Below are 17,917 nucleotides of genomic sequence, written 5' to 3' on the forward strand. Positions count from 1 at the left end.
GGGGAGTGTTCGCCCAGAGCGCCAAACAGGCTAGGACCGCCACTGTTGCGGAGTAATACGTACTGTGCTTCAATGTAATGTTACCGTATTGTGTGCGTATTGGGACCTCAAATGGCTCCTGTTAAAAGACACGGTTACACAGAGGATTTCAAACTCCAGGCTTTCAGTCACGCTGTAGAACTTGGGAACAGAGCAGCTGTGAAATCTGTCTCTTTGTTATTATACTCAGCGTCTGTTAGTTTACATTTTGATTGCACAATTGTGAGATTTTTGTTATCACAAAAACAACATTGTTTTCTTTTATTTATGGAGCACTATTAATAAATGCTGATAATTTATTTTTGAGTAATTTTTTAATGTACATCTACGCTGTATGTTAATAAAAGTGCCTGTGTTACATCTGGGACACAGCTTTGACTACGGATGGGATGAAGCTGGTTAATGTTACGTAAGTGAAAAGTATGCAGACCGGGTTATGAAATGAGAGAGGACTGTCAAGTATGACACCCAAACTCTTTACCTGCGGGGAAGGAAGGATGGGGGAATTTTTAATGGAGAAACTGTTAGATTTGGTTAAGATAGAGGCTGTGCCAGTGAGTAAAACTGTTTTATTACTGCTAAGTTTGAGAAAATTGGAGGAGAACCATGATCTGATCTCCATAAGACAGTTCAAGAGGGAGGTAGGTGGAAGGGATGAATTAGGTTTGGAGGAAATGCAGAGCTGGGTGTCATCAGCATAACAATGAAAATTGATATTATATTTTCGGAATATTTGGCCAAGAGGGAGCATGTAGATAATGAAAAAGGGCCCTAATACTGAATCCTGGGGCACACCAGCAGAAACGGGAAAGAAACTTGAAGAGTGTGATTTAAGTTGGATAAACTGAGTGCGGTCTGAGAGCTATGAGGTGAACCAGGCAAGGGGGGTGTGACTAATGCCAATGGATGCTAATCTGCTCAGGAGGATACCATGAGAAATTGTGTCAAATGCCGCACTAAGATCGAGAAGGATGAGGATGGTTAAAAGACCAGAATCAGCTGCCATCAGAAGGTCATTAGTAATCCTTAACAAAGCCGTTTCTGTACTATGATTGGGGCGGAAACCAGACTGAAATTTCAAAATAAAGGGGAGGTTTGATATAGGGCGGAGATTATCAAAATTATTGGGATCTGCACCAGACTTTTTGAGAATTATAGTGACAGAAGCAGTTTTCAGGGATGGAGGAATGATTCCAGTGTTAAGGGAAGAGTGGATAATACTAGTTATAGGAGGAGCCAATGAAGGGAGACAAGCTTTAACTAACACAGTGGGAAGAGGGTCGAGCTGACAAGTGGTTGATTTTGATTTTTGAGTAAGATTTGGTACATCAGCTATGGAGGGAAGAGGAAAACAGAAAGTCTACTTCACAGCTAGAAGCTCCTACAGATTTAAGTTGTTGGTGGATATCAGCGATTTTATGAGTGAAAAAAGATATGAGAGTTGCAAAAATCAGCAGTCCGGAGGTTTTGTAATTTTACTAAACAATGAAACGAGAGACCTGGAGTTACCTTCACTAGAACTGATTAAACCATAGTTTAATAGAATACATAGAATAGTATGTAGATTTGGCTGAAGCAGTGCAGTCCTTATACAACAAGATATGATTGTTATACATTTCTTTGTGTATAGTAAGTCCGGTTTTCTTGAACAGACCAGTTGGCGTTCTTTGGAGCTGTGACAGCAAAGGTTAAGGCTGCAATGACCTCGGTCAGCAGGCGTTGCAGCTCCTATGTGCCCCACAGGGGGGCACTGTGGCTACAGCTGTCAGCTGGTCTTATCTCAGACCACTGCAGGGAGCAGACAGAGTTGACGAGCAGGAGTTCACCTGGATTTTAGGTGTTCATTGTGACGTTTACATGGTGTCAGTATTTTTATAAGGTGTGCTCCATTAACAGGAATCCACCAATCAGAGCTAACTCCAACTCACACCCTGAGATTCTGGGTCACTCCTGCATTATGTGACTTCCTGTTGGTATGTGATTTTCTGTCCTTTATATAGCAGCAGTCACATTGATGATGATGAAGATCAGAGCTTTGATCTCTTTGGCCCTTGAGGGTGTCACACAAACACACAGCAGCAGGACGCCACAGACATGCTCACACATACACATACATGCACACAGACATACGCTCGTTTAAACCACTGGGGTCAAACTGGAGGCCTGCAGCTGAGTCCTGGTTGGTCTGTGGCATGAGTAGTGACCACGTTCAGTGGTGTGAAAGCCGAGCAGAGAGTTGGAGGTCAGGACGTGTTCGTCTGACCAAAAATGGTTTTCTGGTTTCCTAGTGACATCACAGTGCTCATCACAGTGTTCCCTGCTTCAGAGGCATGTGAAGAGTTTGGACATCTCCAGCAGGATGTTTTTCACCTTTTGGGATTAAATTGTGTGAATAAGTGATGAGATGCTGATGCTTCGTGTGGCCTTCAGGAATTAAATGATGTTAAACAATGAGAAGAAAAAAGCTTCATTAAAATTAGTGTCAGGACAATGCGAGCAAAGTCACATCAATCAGATTTTAATGTTTGTTCAGTCTTACAGATCATGAGTAGTGACACGCCAGGTAATCAATCAATACGTGAAGTGATTGATGAGTGATAAGGATTGGTAGATTGTCTCTGAACACAGCATCAGATGATCTCAGCTGCTGAGAGAGAAGTTTTCCCTGTGATGCATCTTGATTATGGTGATAGTGATGATATCATGCCCTTGCAGGTCGTCTGGTGGCGAGTCTGATCGTGGACTTCCTGCAGGTTTTTAACCTGGACTTCAGCCTCGCCGTCTTCGAGCCAGAGATCAACTCTGTGAGTACCAGAAGCTTCTCCTCCACCTCTTCCTCCTCGTCATTGCCGCTGACTCCTCATGCTGCTTTCAGGTGTCATGAAGCTGTGAAGAAAGTGCAGCTGTATTTGCTGTTTGAGTGTTTGAGCTATGAGAGCTGTGGTATCAGTAGAGGATCCATAATAATACATATTCCAGTGTATCGATAAATCAGAGGCGTGATGATGGCGGCTTGTGACTGGAAAGAAAATGTGAGCGATGATGTGTAAATAACAAAGGACCGAAGCAGCTCCTGAACGCCGTGTTCAACACTTGAAGCTCAGCGCCACACAGCGAGCGGTTTCCTCCTCCTGTAGCCGAGGACTCGCTGAGGCGCGCTCGCGACCACAAACTGACTCAATTTTCCTTCTCGTGGTTTGTGGGTTTGAAGCTTAGATCACTGGTTGGCTTCCCCTCGACTGTGTGACGGTTTCTGTTCTCTGTTTAGTTACAAACTCTGGAAAGCTCACAAACCCTCGAGGACGATGCGATTCTCCCACGTTAGAACAAACTGCTCGGCCCAAGCAGAGAAGCATCCAGCTGCACCTCCACCTCTGCATCCCCTCATACAACCTTACAGCAGAGGTGTTTCAAGGACCAGCACAGATGGAGCTAGACGTGCAGAGAGCCATCGGTAACAGTAATGACTGTCAGATCGGCTGATGATGATGATTTTACTGGTATGCTGAGATTAAACTCTGTTAGGCCTGACTTTACTCAGCAGGAGCTTCCTGCTGTCGTTTTCAGAACACTTGATCTCTGACCTCTGAGGACACTAAGATTTGAACTCCTCTGAGATTTTTAGTAGATACACTGATGGAGTCAATTTCAGGCTCCTGTGTCGCCTTGTTTTCAAGTTCTCACAGTTGCAAACTAACGTGTTCACGCTGCCCACCCTGCATGGTGACAACAGTAAGAACTTTGTTTCTGTTTTAGATGAAGGGTTCAATGAGAAGCTGCAGGGCAGGGGAGGCCTGCTGACAGGTGTGCAGACAGCGCCGGTGTCGTTGGGAGGCTCAGGGGTGATACATTCAGCCCACTCGCGAGTTCAGACTTCAACCTGTACGCTGTCAGCGAGTAAGGGTGCCGATGGCTCACTGATGAGGGTGAACGGACTGCAATAATGCAAACATTATTGCTGACAAATGCAACACGACCTTTAAGTGTCCGCTCCATGTCTGCTCAGCGTTTAAATAAAGTTTTGTCTGTGTGGGTTTTTTTTTTTTTTTTTTTTTTAAACAAAGAAGCCAGTATCAGCCAATAAAGGATGTTTATGCTGTTGCTGAGCGTGAGGCCTGTGCCGGCTGGACGAGTTCTGGTTTAGTTTTATTGATAAAGCTTTATTTGCTTCCCGCTGCTGTGTTTGTCCAGGCGAGCTGTCTGGATGGGCGGGATCAGGTCTCCAGGGAGCTTGGCCTCTCCGACTTGGACCTGAACAGGAAGTCTCCGCTGCTGCTGGAGCTTGTCAGGAGGGGGCGCCACCGGGACAAAACGGCCTCCTTGGCTGAGGTGAGACAAACCTCCTGAGGATGATGATGTCAGTGAAGTGATGAAGAGTTATTGATGGAATGTGTGCGTGTGAGAGCAGGGAGACCAAGGAGGGAGCATTCCCAAGATGAGCGGACTTCTCCTTCACTGTGTGTGTGTGTGTGTTGGTGTGTGTCGGTGCGTGTGTCTGTGTGGGTTATTCTGGGTCATGATGTCAGTAGATGGAGGGTTTTGGTTTCCTGTTGATCTCAGGGTGTCCTAGTTTCTGCTCCGAACTCTGCAGCACACGCAACCAGCCCACAGTACTGGTATTACAGTACTGCTACTGACACTAGTACTGATAGTAACGTGCATGAAGTCTTCTGTTCAGCTCTGGACTCTGACACGGCAGCTTTGTATGATCCACATCAAGTTTGTTTAATTTTTGTGTAGTTTGAAGACATTTGGACTTTTATTCGTTTAAATGCTAAAAAAGTCTGTGGATGACAGAAGCTAACCAATCACATTGGTGGTTACATGCAAGTAGTAGTATTTATTTATTGTCATTGTCAAGAACAATGAAATTGCGTTTGGGGCTTCCATACAACCCAAAAAAAGAAGAAAATAATAAATACCCCTTAAAACCCAAGTGTACATATTTAACCCAGTGTGACTCCAATGCAATAAGACAATCCTTAGCAATAATGTTCGTAGAAATTCAGACAAAGACCTGAGAAACATGACAAAATACAACAATGCACCCATTCAAGTAAACAATGAGGTGATCAGTAAGGATTATTTGACGCAGCAGGTGGGCAGGGCTTCACCCCTGACAGTCAGGTGGAGCTAACATGAAGAACAATACAGAAGATCAGAGCGACTATGAGAACTGAAATGGACCAAAATGTAAAATTAGGCTGCACACGTTTGATCCCTCTGAAAGAAACTGCTTAGCTGACACAAACATGAGAATCTGACTTAAAATGATTCATTTAACTCACTTCCAACTGAACACTGACACCACAGATGGATGAGTCAGGAGGAGCGTGGAGAGGAGGGGGGGGCTCCGTGCTATTTCTGGAGCTCGATTGGTCAGTTCGTCAACCCGTCCTGCTGTTAGGGGCATTTATGGGTTAGTGTGGGCGTGGTCTCTGAACATTTTTCCATCCGTGGCATCACTCAGAGGCCAATTTGAGTGTGAGATTAAATAATCCAGAGTTATCCCTTAACCCCCCAAGGTTTCTGTTCAATGTGTGTCTGTGTGTATATATAAGGCGTGTGTTTTGTGTGTGTGTGTTTGCTTGCACCGGTTTGGTTTAATCTGTGGTTTGTTTTCTGTGAGCTGCAATCTAATCTCAGCCAATATCTTGCTTCAGCTCTTTGATCACTGAGCGTGCTCAGAGAGGTTTAGCGTGAGGTCACAGGTTCACACGTGTCACATCTGATCCTTATCAGCAAATAAACTACTTCCTTCCTTCCCCTCGTTGTAGGAGCTGACTCAGAAACAGATCACAAATGCCAATAAGAAGTTTGACTTTTACGACAAGGTGAGCCCCACACTGTACCTGTGTGTGATGTCATCAGCTATTATCCAACCACAGGCTGCAAGTATTGATCTTTTGTCTTTGACCCCCGGCAGGACCACAGCGGCTCAGTGCTGAGAGAAAATCTGAAAAACATCTTTACTGATTTGTTCCCCGCTGTGAACAAGTAGGTTTTACTTCCTGTTTCAGACAGTGAAGAGGGACACGGAAAGAGTCTGAGGATGATGACGATGATGATGAAGGTTAATCTGTTTGTGTGATCTACAGGAACTTGTTGGAGAGGTTCGTCACTGATGAGCTCAGAGCCTCAGACAAAGACTTCTCTACAAGTAAGAAAACGATTTTAAACCAATCACACTGATGAGAAACTCTGATGGCGCTCTGACTGATCTGTGTCTGGTTGATCTGGTTGATTTGATCAATACGTTTACAGCTATAGACTTCCAGCAGTTCCTCGGGATGTACCGGCGACTCTTCTCTCAGTGCAGGAGTGTGGTGAGACTCAATTTTTGGTTTCTGATCACATTTTATGAGTTAATGTGAAACATTTAGAGTATAAATCTGAGAAAATGCTCTTCAGAAACTCTGAGTCTCACAAGGTCTCATCTTTGTTCAGGTGCTTCAGGACTCTGATATGGGTGTGACTCATAGCCAGTTACCTGAGCAGAAAGTCAGTAAGGTACGTTTGCTCTGTCATCTGACCGGTCAAAGGTCATTCCGCTTTACTTCATCTCCCTGTATTTAAAGCTGGTGACATCACAGCGATTCTGGGTTTGTATTTTTGTTTTTTTCCCAAACGCGACCGCCTTGAGGTGACAGTTGCTGTAATTTGGTGCTAGCTAAATAAAATAAAATTGAGTTGGATAAGGAAAGAATATTTAAAAGAATATTTAAAACACATACAGAAACAAACCTAAAAGTAAACAGTTCACTAAAGGTCAGGTTGCAGCAGACTTTAGCACATGTGTACACGATAGAAGGAAAACTGTGGGATAAATAGTTCACAAAATAGAATTAGAACAGTTTAATTTGTGTTCTAACACAGTTACAGCTGCTGACACCAAGATGAAGATGCTGATGTTAGCCTGTTAGTTCTGCTGGTAGCTGCATTGAGTTAATGCTAGCACTGATTTCAGCTTGTTAACTGCCATGTAGTGAAGATGATGGCCTGTTAGCTCTGCTGATAACCATTTAGCTGTAATGTTAAGAGCTGATATTAGCACTGATGTTAGCCTTTTAGCTGATAGCTGTGTAGTGCTGATATTAGCCTGATAGCTCTGCTGATAACCATTTAGCTGTAATACTATCCTGATAGCCATGTAGAGCTGATATAACCTGTTAGCTGATAGCCGTGTAGCACTGATGTTAGCCTGTTAGCTGATAGCTGCTATCCTGTCCTGCACAGATCCCCAGGTATAAAGGCCTCAGAGGACAAAGTCAGACAGCAGCCCAGGTAACACAATGAGGAGCAGATGAGAGACTCACTTTGTGCTATTGCTAACCATCACCATAAACAGCAGCACTTCTGACTAACGCTCCTCTCTGGCCTCCTCTGTCACAGCTCAGAAACAGGAAGCTATTCATGTTATGACTTATGTTCATCTCATAAGACATCAGCTATAATGATCACAGCTCTTCTGGTTAGGAAATAAAATGAAAGGCTCTAACTTTAAATCTTTTAATATTCAAACATCCCCAACTTTCCAGAGTACTTTTGCATCAGTCGTAGTTCAGAATAATCAGTTATCCGATTATGGGAAAATACGTTTTACCTCCTTCCCCTCACTGCTGTATTTCTCTTGATTGGCGGACTTCAGGAAGCCTGCTGAGGGGCAGTACACTAAGCCTGTGAGCGACAGCATCTGAATTCACCAGACACTATCACTGCCACCATAAACCTAGTTTATTCTGTGTTTATGTGATAAAATGGCTTCTTCCTGTTCGCATCTTTAAGAATAAAAGCTGCAAAAGAGTACACATCTTTAGTTTTACTGATTAAATAGATTTGTTTATTTCTGAATGAAGACGTGAACATTTTTCTAACTTGTGTTGCTGCCTCTTTAAAAGCTTGTATTGTGAAACATACAGGAAGTTCCCGGCTGCTGAACATCAGCTTTTGTTTGAGACCTGCAGCTGATTATGATCAAATCTAACTTTTCTGCTCTGAAACACTGTGACCTCGTTACTACAGCTTTAATCGGCCTCCACATCTTCCTCTTTACCGCGTCTTCATCACCTGCTCACCTCCAGTCTGGGGTGCACGGTGTGATCTGAACTTGTCATGTCGCTGCTTAGGACTCAGAACGTTCTCTGAGTAAAGGAGATTTCCAGCAGAAGGAGGAGATCTCTGCCGACAAGAGGGAGCGCCTGGACCTGGACCTGGAGGAGGAGGAAGACCTCGATGAAGGAGATTCTTTCTTTGACGACCCCTTGCCCAAACCGCAGAAGACCTATGGCTGGTGAGCTTGGCTGACCTTTGACCTCTGAGTCAGTGTGAATTTGTGGGTCAAACGTATTTCCTTTCAGCTTCAAACCACAGTAGTTATCCTTCCCCCTCACATTTACCCTCCCCTCCAAAATAAAAGGAAAATTTCCAGAAAATATTTGCTGAATCCAAAAAAGGAAAATAATTTTAAGATTTTCTTTCCTACAAATTGTTTCAATAAAATAAATGTTGCAAACAATCTGAACATTTTGATACATGCAAACATGTTGTAATAGAAAACTGAATTTTCTGCATTTAAAAGAAATTGTTCCAGCTTTCTCTCTTTCATCTCACACCTGAATTTTATGGGGTTATATTTGTGCCACTATTTTGAGCGCACATAAAAACATTTTGAGCGCATGTAAAACAAATTTGCATGTACAAGTGTTGCATTTTGAGGAGAAATTTATTTTGAGCAAAGAAAAGCTAAATTTGAGCGAACAAAATTCATTGCTGCGTGCAAAAAATGTATTTCAGGGTTTGCTGTATACACATACAATAACAGCCCCTCTTGCTCAGTTTTTGCATTTGCTCTTGCTCAGATCTCTGCGGACCCGCTCGCAAAAGTGCTGATCTAACGTTTTCGGAGATGCCTGTTACCCACCAGCTGACCGCACAGCTGGTGGGTAACATCTCCGAAAACATTTTTGCAAATATGTGATGTCTTTATAAATTGAGCAGATATTTGACGTTTACGCAGCAACATTCTAGCCTGAAAATATCTTAAAATTTTATTTTGTGATCAAACCCTGCCACTCTGCGTTCCTCTGCAACTGCCTCGTTTGAGTTTTTGACGAAATGCATTCTAGGATATTTGCTTGGGTTTGGCTACAGTAACTAGTGAACTGATTGGAGACCAAAACAGCCAATCAGAATTTTTGCATCCAAGTCTGTGATTGGTTGGTTTTGTGGCACAAATATAACACTGTACAGAAAGAGTTGAACGCGCAGGGGCAGAGATGTGGAGAGCGCAAGGTCCGCAGAGATAGTGGCAAATAGTTGCACAAAAATAACACCATAGAACTTTACCTGTCTGTGCTGTTCACACCTGTGCTGTGTCTGAACGTGCTCCCTGTCCTTCCTCTCCTCCTTCTCCTCCTTCTCCTCCTACTCCTCCTGCGGTAGTGCCGTCCCCGTGTTGGAAGAGAGTCTCTCTGGCTCCAACGTGTCCTCCATGAGACGAGGCAAAAGTCTGAGCGAGTGAGTGTGCACGTCCCGTCATGCCCAATCAGAGGAGCTGTACGTTCTTTATTTAAAGAACTTTATTGAAACAGATGCGCAGAGACCAACACAGACACACTTCACTACAGACTGCGTAAAGAATCGCTGTTGTTGTTGTTGTTGTTATTATTATTATTATTATTATTATTATTATTATTATTATTATTTATAATTTATTTGTATTTGTTCTTAATGAGCAGATTTTCACTGAAGTGTCTCTGTGCCCTGGGCTGTTTCACTGACCAGCTGATGAATGCAAACATTCAGATTTATCCAGGATGATGATGATTGGCTGGAGAGTTTCCTCCATGGTGGGAGCGATCCTGTGTTTCTAACAGCTTGTCAGGAGGCGTTCAGAGCTGTGAGCTGGGGTTTGAATGTGGAGCAGGATCACGGTGTTGGTGTTCCCTAGATGGACTGGGTGTGGATTGAGCCCTCTGTGGCTGTGACTGAGCCCTCTATGGGTGTGACAGAGCTGTCTTTGTGTGTGTGAGACTGAGTTTTGTGGGTGTGGCCAAGCTCTATGTGGGTGACCTCCTGTAGAGCGTGACTCAGGTCTCAGCTCAGCGTTTGTGATGAAAGTGGAGCAGCCGGAGTCTGGGCAGCACCTGAAACCATGTCAGTCTGATCAAACAGTTTTTAGATCAGTGATCGATCAGCAATGAGCAGATGTTATTGATCTCCCTGCTCCCTGTCTACGTGACGGGCTCTGCACGCTGCTGCCCATTAATAGCAGGGGGCGTCACACCCACAGATGGACACAGAGATACAGGAATAACACTCGTGTAAGCACCACCTGACGGAGCGACCACAGAAACACTTGCCGAAGATCTCCCTGCTCTTACCTGTGCCCGCCCTGCTGTGCCTCGTGTCACGTGTTGGGGAAGGTAAACTCGGAGCTGCTCGCCTGTCCGCCTCATTACGCGTGAGTTAAATCAGCATCCCTGTTGACGCCAGTCCCGTGGACTAAGCTGTACTCAGCTCAGATTACAGTTTGATGGTGGCGATGTAAAACTTTATTGACGTTTGTGGAGAAAGTGGGTCACGGGGGAGCTCCAAGCTTCTCTTCCTCCTCTGCTCATGACTCTGAGGGCGTTTAACAGTTTTCATGGCTGATTACGTCCTCCTCAATAGAAGCTCAGACTTTGATGTTCACTGACTCCTTTCTTTCCTTCTTTTCTCCTCTTCCTCTTTCTCCTGGCTTTAGCCTGTCTGTGCTGGCTGCTGACTCAGAGGGCGAGCGAGACGAGCCTCTCTCTGATCCCTCTGAGCTCAGGTGAGCTGCAGGTGCACCTCTCTTCATGTGATTGGCCACTGATGAATCCTTCCAGGTGAAGCAGGTCAGCATCAAACCTCTAGGCTTTCCTCTCTGCTCTGACATTTTGGTTCCTCTCGTGAGCACGAAAGTGTTTTGATAAACCGTTTTTATATTCCTGGAACTGTCTGATGTCAGAGAAAGGGGATCTCCTTACATAGTCAAATGATTTATAGGCTTCATTAATAGGTCAGATTTGAGTTTCAGGGATGACTTTAGAAATCATAAAGACAGGATAAACTGATTAAACACCATGTTTTCTGTATTTATTTTTGCCTTGAAGCTGTTGCTGGCTTCTCTTTGTCATAAATCAAGTGCACCCCTTTCGGTTTTCAGTCAGACTCTTGCTGACTTAACAGGAGTGTTTGATCTGTGCAGAAAATGTAAAATCTACGAAAAGTTTCTGAGTGTTCATATTACGACCCCTAAGGTTTATCTCCTGACCTGGTGAAGGGCCATGCCCCACAGCATGGGAACCAGCAGTCTGAACTGTGCAGCTGTAGGCGGAGCTGATAGACCAGCCGCTTTACAACCCTCCTCTTCTCTCGCTGTTTCTGGTCCATGTTCAATCTGCTGTTTGATGCTGTCTGCTCTGGTTAGGTGGAAGAGAGGATGTCTAATCTGGGGTGGAGTGGGAGGTGTCTGATTAATTTGACTTGCTGGACTGTCTGTCAGGGTCTTCAGTCTTTGCGGTCTCCTCTTCACAGGAAGGGGGAGGTGTCCGGATCCAGGGGGAGTCAAGGAGGGTCGCTGGAGGGTCAAGGAGGAGGAGGAAAAGGACAAAGCAGCATGTCGGAGCCAAACCTCAGCAGGAACGGTCAGTTTGATTTCTCTCGGAGCGAGTTTGGGTTGAGTGTGTTTCTGTGAGGTCACCTGATCTTTAACAAACTGATTGTGATCCTGGACATGGCCGTTCTCTGGACTCCAACTGGTATGGTTGTGTGTTTGGATGTTCGTGTGGTTGGATGGTTGTGTGGTCTGGTGATGTGGACCTTCCTGTTTGATCTGGAGCAGTCTCAGTCACGCTGTTGGTGCTGACAGATAAAATGGAACTCGTGATTTCTCTGCAGGAGCATCTCAGGACAAAGACAGAGGCTTCAAGGCTCCAAGTGACAGAAGTGGATCTCTGCACTTAGGTAGGATTCAGGGCTGACACGCAGCAGGTTCAGATCACATAACACAGAGTACATGAAACATATCTAATATTGTCCCAATCTTTATGTTTTGTAATGTAGTCTGTTAACTACAAATATCTCTAATGGTCCCCTGGGGATAAAGCATATTTAGCCCTTAGTTGGGCAAAACTTTTAAGAGTATTCTTTTCAAACAGCTGATTGACTGTAATCAGTTCTTTCTCCGCCCACCTCTCAAAACTCCGATCTGACAATGATGGAAGGAACTCAACATTTCCATTTATGGGAACAGCTCGAGACATGGTCAAATTCCCTTTTAGCATTTTTAACACTTGGTTCCAAATCTTTACAGTATGCTTGACCCATGGATTAGTTATTAAAAATTTTTTTCCGTGATTGATGGTTGAGAAATGGGAGACTCCGAAGGGAGATACCTGGTAATGAATACTCTTCCATAGATACCAACTGCATTTCTGAATCATGAATAATCCAGGCAGCCATTGATTTTAATTGAGCTCCCCGGTACATTGTGAAGTTAGGCAATTTGAGGCCCCCTTTTTCTTTTCCATTAACATTTTGAGTCTGACCCTTGTTCGTTTATTCTGCAAGATAAATTTAGATGTGATGCTTTCTGATAATTTGAATGCAGACTGTGGGATCAAAATGGGTTGGTTCTGTAATAGGAATAATAGGCGTGGAAGCGCCTTGAGGCGACTGTAAGCACCTTGAAGTGACTATTGTTGTGATTTAGCGCTGTATAAATAAAATTGAATTGAATTGAAGAATATTCATCCTTATACATGGTAAATGGTAAATGGCCTGTATTTATATAGCGCTTTTCTAGTCCCTAAGGACCCCAAAGCGCTTTACATATCCAGTCATCCACCCATTCACACACACATTCACACACTGGTGATGGCAAGCTACATTGTAGCCACAGCTGCCCTGGGGCGCACTGACAGAGGCGAGGCTGCCGGACACTGGCGCCACCGGGCCCTCTGACCACCACCAGTAGGCAACGGGTGAAGTGTCTTGCCCAAGGACACAACGACCGAGACTGTCCAAGCCGGGGCTCGAACCGGCAACCTTCCGATTACAAGGCGATACAATTATACATTCAATCCTCCCCATAAGATTGAGTGGGGTAGGTTCCATCTGTCCAAGTCCCCCTTAATCTCCTTGAATGACCGAATCATAATTGTGTGTAAGTAACTGATTGGTTTTAGGAGTAATAATTACCCCCAAGTATCTGAAACCATGTTTAGAGTGTCTAAAAGATATGATGATCTAGCTGTGTGGCCCAGTTCCGACAATTATTAACACCTCAGATTCTTTGTATTTGTTTTATAAACTGACACTGTACCATAATCTTAAAGGGCTGGGACAGAGGTGTCCGGATTCCCTAAAAATAGCAAAATATCATCTGTGAAAAGTGACAGCTTATGTTGTGTATTGGTTTCATCTCTAATTCCTTGTATGAGATGGTTGGATCTGATCAGTTCAGCTAAAGGTTCAATACTGAGAGCAAATAAGGACGGCGATAACAATTCACCCTTCTAGTGCCACGGCCTAGAGAGAAGTCAGAACAGTGGCCATTAACCCTTACCCGAGACTTGGGATTTTTATATAAAGTTTGGACCCATGAAATAAAAGTCTCATTAAAGAGACTTGATTGAATTGACAGAGTTTAGGACCCAAATTACTCCCAGATTTACAAGCACCTTAGTCCGACAAATACAGCAATAACGATGGCCCGCTTGCATGTTCTACAAAAAAATGTGCTTTGTTGTGTATCTGACAGACAAACACCAAACCAGTTAAGTTGCATCATTTTTACAAACTAATTCTGGTTCATCCGTTTCACTCAACAATCTGCTTTCCCCATTCTCATTCTCTGTCACTGCCGTGCTTTTTCAGCACTGCGCATGCGCGTTTTACCCACATTCTGCCGCGATATATCATTTTCTTATCGTTGCCTAGCATTGTACCGGTATTACCGTGAGCGCTATAATATAGCCCAGCCCTACTTCAGACCATGACTGTGGGTGATCACCTTTAAATAACGCATAGTTATAAACTTTGCATAACAATGGTGTTAGCTCTTTTTCAAAAAAATTGTAATACTCCCCAGGCAGGCCATCCACTTCGGGAAACTTGTTGTTTTTCAGTTTTCCAATACTATTTTTTATATCTTCAATGGTGATTAGATTTGGTATTAGTCCAGCCTCTTCCTGAGACAGTTTACTAAGATTGACTGGGTTAAGAAATTGTTCAATCTTTTCAATTTTATTTGGGGCATTTTCTTCTTTATATAATTAAAAATGCTTTTGCAACTTCCTTAGATTGGCACACAATTTTTCTGGAGTTTGGACATTTGATTTTATGACCAACCCTACTTGATTGCTCCTTACGCAGCCGAAATGCCAGCAGTCGGCTTGCCCGAATACCATGTTGGTAGTACTTCTGATTAGCAAAACGTCGTTGTCCCTCTGCCTTAAATGTTAGTAAATCATCCAACTTTTGCCTCTGCTCTTTCAATGAGTTCAAAGTCCCAGTTTCTTTAGTTAGCTGATGTTCTGCTAATTGTTCTGCTAATCTCTCATTTTTCAGTCTTGATGAGACTGCTATAATATTACCTCTCAAATAACTTTTTGCAATCTCCCGCAAGATTAAAGGGGGCACCTCATTATTATCACTGAACTGAATATATTCAGTCAGACTCTTTTGAAGTTCTTGTCGAGTTGTTTCATTATTCAATATAGATATGTTGGCTCTCCAATATTTAAAATGATTGTTTGGATTGATTCTTAATTTCAGACAAACCGGGGCGTGATCAGAGATAGTGATTGCCTCTATGCCACACTGACTAGCCCTATAAAGGTCCTAGGCATTAAAAACATATCTATCCTTGAATGGCTGCGATGTACATGTGAATAAAAAGTGAAATATTTTTCTTGGGGTTGCAACTGACGCCACACATCCACTAGGCCCAGTTCCTTAATCATTGTATTTAAACTATGAGATTTTTTGGATTTGGGGCCATTGTGTAACGGGAGTCTGTCGACAGCTGCTTTCAGAATACAAATGAAATCACCTCCCACCAAGATCATTCCTTCAGATTTTTCTGCTATTAATGATGCAGTATTCTTGAAAAAAATTGGACAGTCCTCATTTGGTGCATATAAATTTAGTTAAGTAATTTTAGACCCCCCCCCCCTACAGAGCCAGTCACCATCAAATAGCGCTCCTCTCTATCCGCAAATATTTTTTCATGGTGGAAATATGTTGACTGGTTAACAAGAATTGTAACTCCTCTTTTTTCCCATCCTGATAAGTAGATCTATGTTATTGTTCAACCCACTCTCTCCTCAACTTCCTGTGTTCCTTTTCAGAGAGATGAGTCTCCTGGAGCATTGCTATGGCGCACTTAAGGTTTTTTAGTTGGTTCAACACCTTTTTTCTTTTAATTGGACTATTCAAGCCCTTCATTTTATACGAGACACAGATTAGATCCTTCATATCTTAGGCTCAGATCCTGTACAGACAAAACTAAATGATTATACTTAATGAAATAGTGGTCCACAATTGGTCTCAGGCCAAGATAAACAAAAACATTCAGAAGTAAACAAAGAACATTAAAAAAAACGATTTATTGATAAAGTTCAGATGAGCCTGAGCTCCCACACCTTTAGCTGGTACTGACAAACTTCCTGTTTACACAAGTGTCCACTGCAGGAACAGGAAGTGAGCAGCAGCAGCACATACAGCTAGCTGTATGTTCTTCTTGCTCAATGACAGAAACATAAATAAAATGCAAACAAACAAACAGGTCCTCAACCACCCTGACTCTGAACTGGATGAAGTCAGACGATTAACGAGGTTTTCACTTTTTTCCCTCAGATGACGAGGTCGAGTACGACGACGACTTCAACAGGTACGTACCAGTGTGTGAGTTTCTCTCTCACACACACACACACACACACACACACACTTGTTTTTATTCACGTCCTTTTTATTCACGAGGATTCAGAGGGTCTGATGTTCCTGTGATATCTGTGAGTCGAGCACTCACACTTCGAAGGTGCTGCTGGATCTGCTCCACGCATCGCTATCATCATCATCATCATCATTATTATTAGTATTATTATTATTGTTATTATTACATCAGAGCATGTTTTCTATGGCACCGTGTTTGTACTTTATTACTTTAGTACTTTATTTGAACTTTCACTGAGAAATCCAGCCTGCTCCAGATGTCTGATGAAAGTCCAATCCCGAACACAGCTAACGGCAGTCATAGCACCATCTAGTGGCAAAATGAAGTTATGTTTCGTAAAAGCGTGTTAGACCAGAGTTTAGACATTGACAGGAAAAGTATTTTGTGGTTTTTCTTGCGTCGTAATCACTGATGTGGATGATGGATTAAATCAGTGTTTACCATCACAGCTGTGATTTTAACGCTTCACCGTTTTTGCTGCTCTCAGAATTCAGGGATTTTTAAATGTTTCTGCACAAAGTAAGCTCGCATCCAAACAGGTTTTAACTGACTCTTATTCAAGTTTTGAACTTCTGTGGTTTGAAGTGGGGCATCCTCGACCGACACTTGTCACAGCAGTCTACAGACCTCCAAAATACCATAAAGATTTTATCCAAGACTTTTCAAATTTTTTTGAATTGTTCCCGAGCTATGACCAAATCGCTTCACTGGCTCCATGTACGTTTTAGAATCAATTTAAAAAAACCTTATTGGTGACTTATGAAGCACTGAATGGACAGGCCCCAGGGTATCTGTCAGACCTACTGCAGTCTTATACGCCCCCTAGAGCTCTTAGATCGGGTGATCTTTTGCTCTTGGGCACACCAAGGTCGAGACTAGTTCTTAGAGGTGATTGTACATTTGCAGTTGTGGCATCTAAATTGTGGAATGATTTGCCTCTCTACATTAGACTGGTTCCTACCCTCAACCTTTTTAAATCCTATCTTAAAACGCATTTCTACTCACTGGCTTTTAATTCTGCATGAGAGTTATTTACTTATTTATTTGTTATTAGCTATTTGGTATTGATGTTAATTGATATTGCTATTTTATTGTGTAATTTGTATGTTTGTACAGCACTTTGGTCAACACCACTGTTGTAATTAAAAGTGCTATATAAATAAATAAATAGAAATAGAAAGTAGTTGAAACCTTCCAGACCTTTACAGCAGCTGTTCAGATTCAGCTCGAAGGAACAGAGGACAGATGTGTTGCTGATCGCAGTGCCACAGAGCCACTGTCATGTTTTGCGTTAAAGTGATATCTGTCCTGCAGTCAGGCTGGGCAGATGGAGGATCGTCTTACTTTTCTTCTTCTATTTGTTTAGTCACCGCTCTGAGTTCTCCAAGAGCGAGCTGAGCATCGGCGAGGAGATCGAGGAGGTTTCCATTGAGGGCCCCGACCACAGCGACAAGGTGAGACCATGCCCCTGCAGCTCCACCTGTAGCTCCACTTGCAGCCTCAGGCTCATTTCTGTCTCTGTCCACAGGTGGATGAATCCACTCAGGACGTCAGCATCTCTCAGCTCAGTCAGAGTCATGGAGCCGACTACATGGAGGACGTCGGCTGAGCCTCCCATCATGCACCTCTTCTTTGTATCCTGATATTTAAGCTTGTACAGTCTCAGTGAAGAATAAAGCTCTGTGTTCATAAATCAAGACATCCTGTGTGTGTGTGTGTGTGTGTGTGTGTGTGTGTGTGTGTGTGTGTGTGTGTGTGTGTGTGTGTGTGTGTGTGTGTGTGTGTGTGAGAATAAAACAGAGATAAGTAAAAAGCAGAAACAGAGACTGTTTCTCATTACTCAGTGAAAATGTAGCAGGGTGAGAGGTTGTCGGTGCTCGGGGCTGATTTTATTGT

At 43.3% G+C, this 17,917-nt stretch overlaps 1 protein-coding gene across 6 annotated transcripts in view; it reads left to right on the forward strand.

Moving 5' to 3' along the window:
- The window catches only part of cep43 (centrosomal protein 43), a 29,911-nt gene extending 12,077 nt beyond the window's left edge, over positions 1-17,834 (forward strand). For 2 of the 6 annotated variants that reach the window (XM_085383051.1, XM_085383046.1), the window contains exons 4-19: positions 2,755-2,843; positions 4,231-4,368; positions 5,817-5,873; positions 5,966-6,036; positions 6,138-6,199; positions 6,304-6,365; positions 6,487-6,549; positions 7,276-7,323; positions 8,166-8,329; positions 9,481-9,555; positions 10,784-10,852; positions 11,599-11,708; positions 11,962-12,027; positions 15,925-15,958; positions 17,388-17,475; positions 17,550-17,834. In XM_085383051.1, coding sequence (XP_085239177.1) covers positions 2,755-2,843; positions 4,231-4,368; positions 5,817-5,873; positions 5,966-6,036; positions 6,138-6,199; positions 6,304-6,365; positions 6,487-6,549; positions 7,276-7,323; positions 8,166-8,329; positions 9,481-9,555; positions 10,784-10,852; positions 11,599-11,708; positions 11,962-12,027; positions 15,925-15,958; positions 17,388-17,475; positions 17,550-17,630 — 1,277 coding nt within the window. In that variant the 3' untranslated portion in view covers positions 17,631-17,834. The remainder of the gene's footprint in view (positions 1-2,754; positions 2,844-4,230; positions 4,369-5,816; positions 5,874-5,965; positions 6,037-6,137; positions 6,200-6,303; positions 6,366-6,486; positions 6,550-7,275; positions 7,324-8,165; positions 8,330-9,480; positions 9,556-10,783; positions 10,853-11,598; positions 11,709-11,961; positions 12,028-15,924; positions 15,959-17,387; positions 17,476-17,549) is intronic. The other 4 variants (XM_085383049.1, XM_085383050.1, XM_085383048.1 and 1 more) reach the window with 4 other exon arrangements.
- The last annotated feature ends 83 nt before the right edge of the window (positions 17,835-17,917 follow it).

Source organism: Rhamphochromis longiceps, linkage group LG15, assembly GCF_057381845.1.
Source record: "Rhamphochromis longiceps isolate RC_006_pf linkage group LG15, R_longiceps_female_GT1.1, whole genome shotgun sequence".
In the NCBI taxonomy this organism is placed as follows: Eukaryota; Metazoa; Chordata; class Actinopteri; order Cichliformes; family Cichlidae; genus Rhamphochromis; species Rhamphochromis longiceps.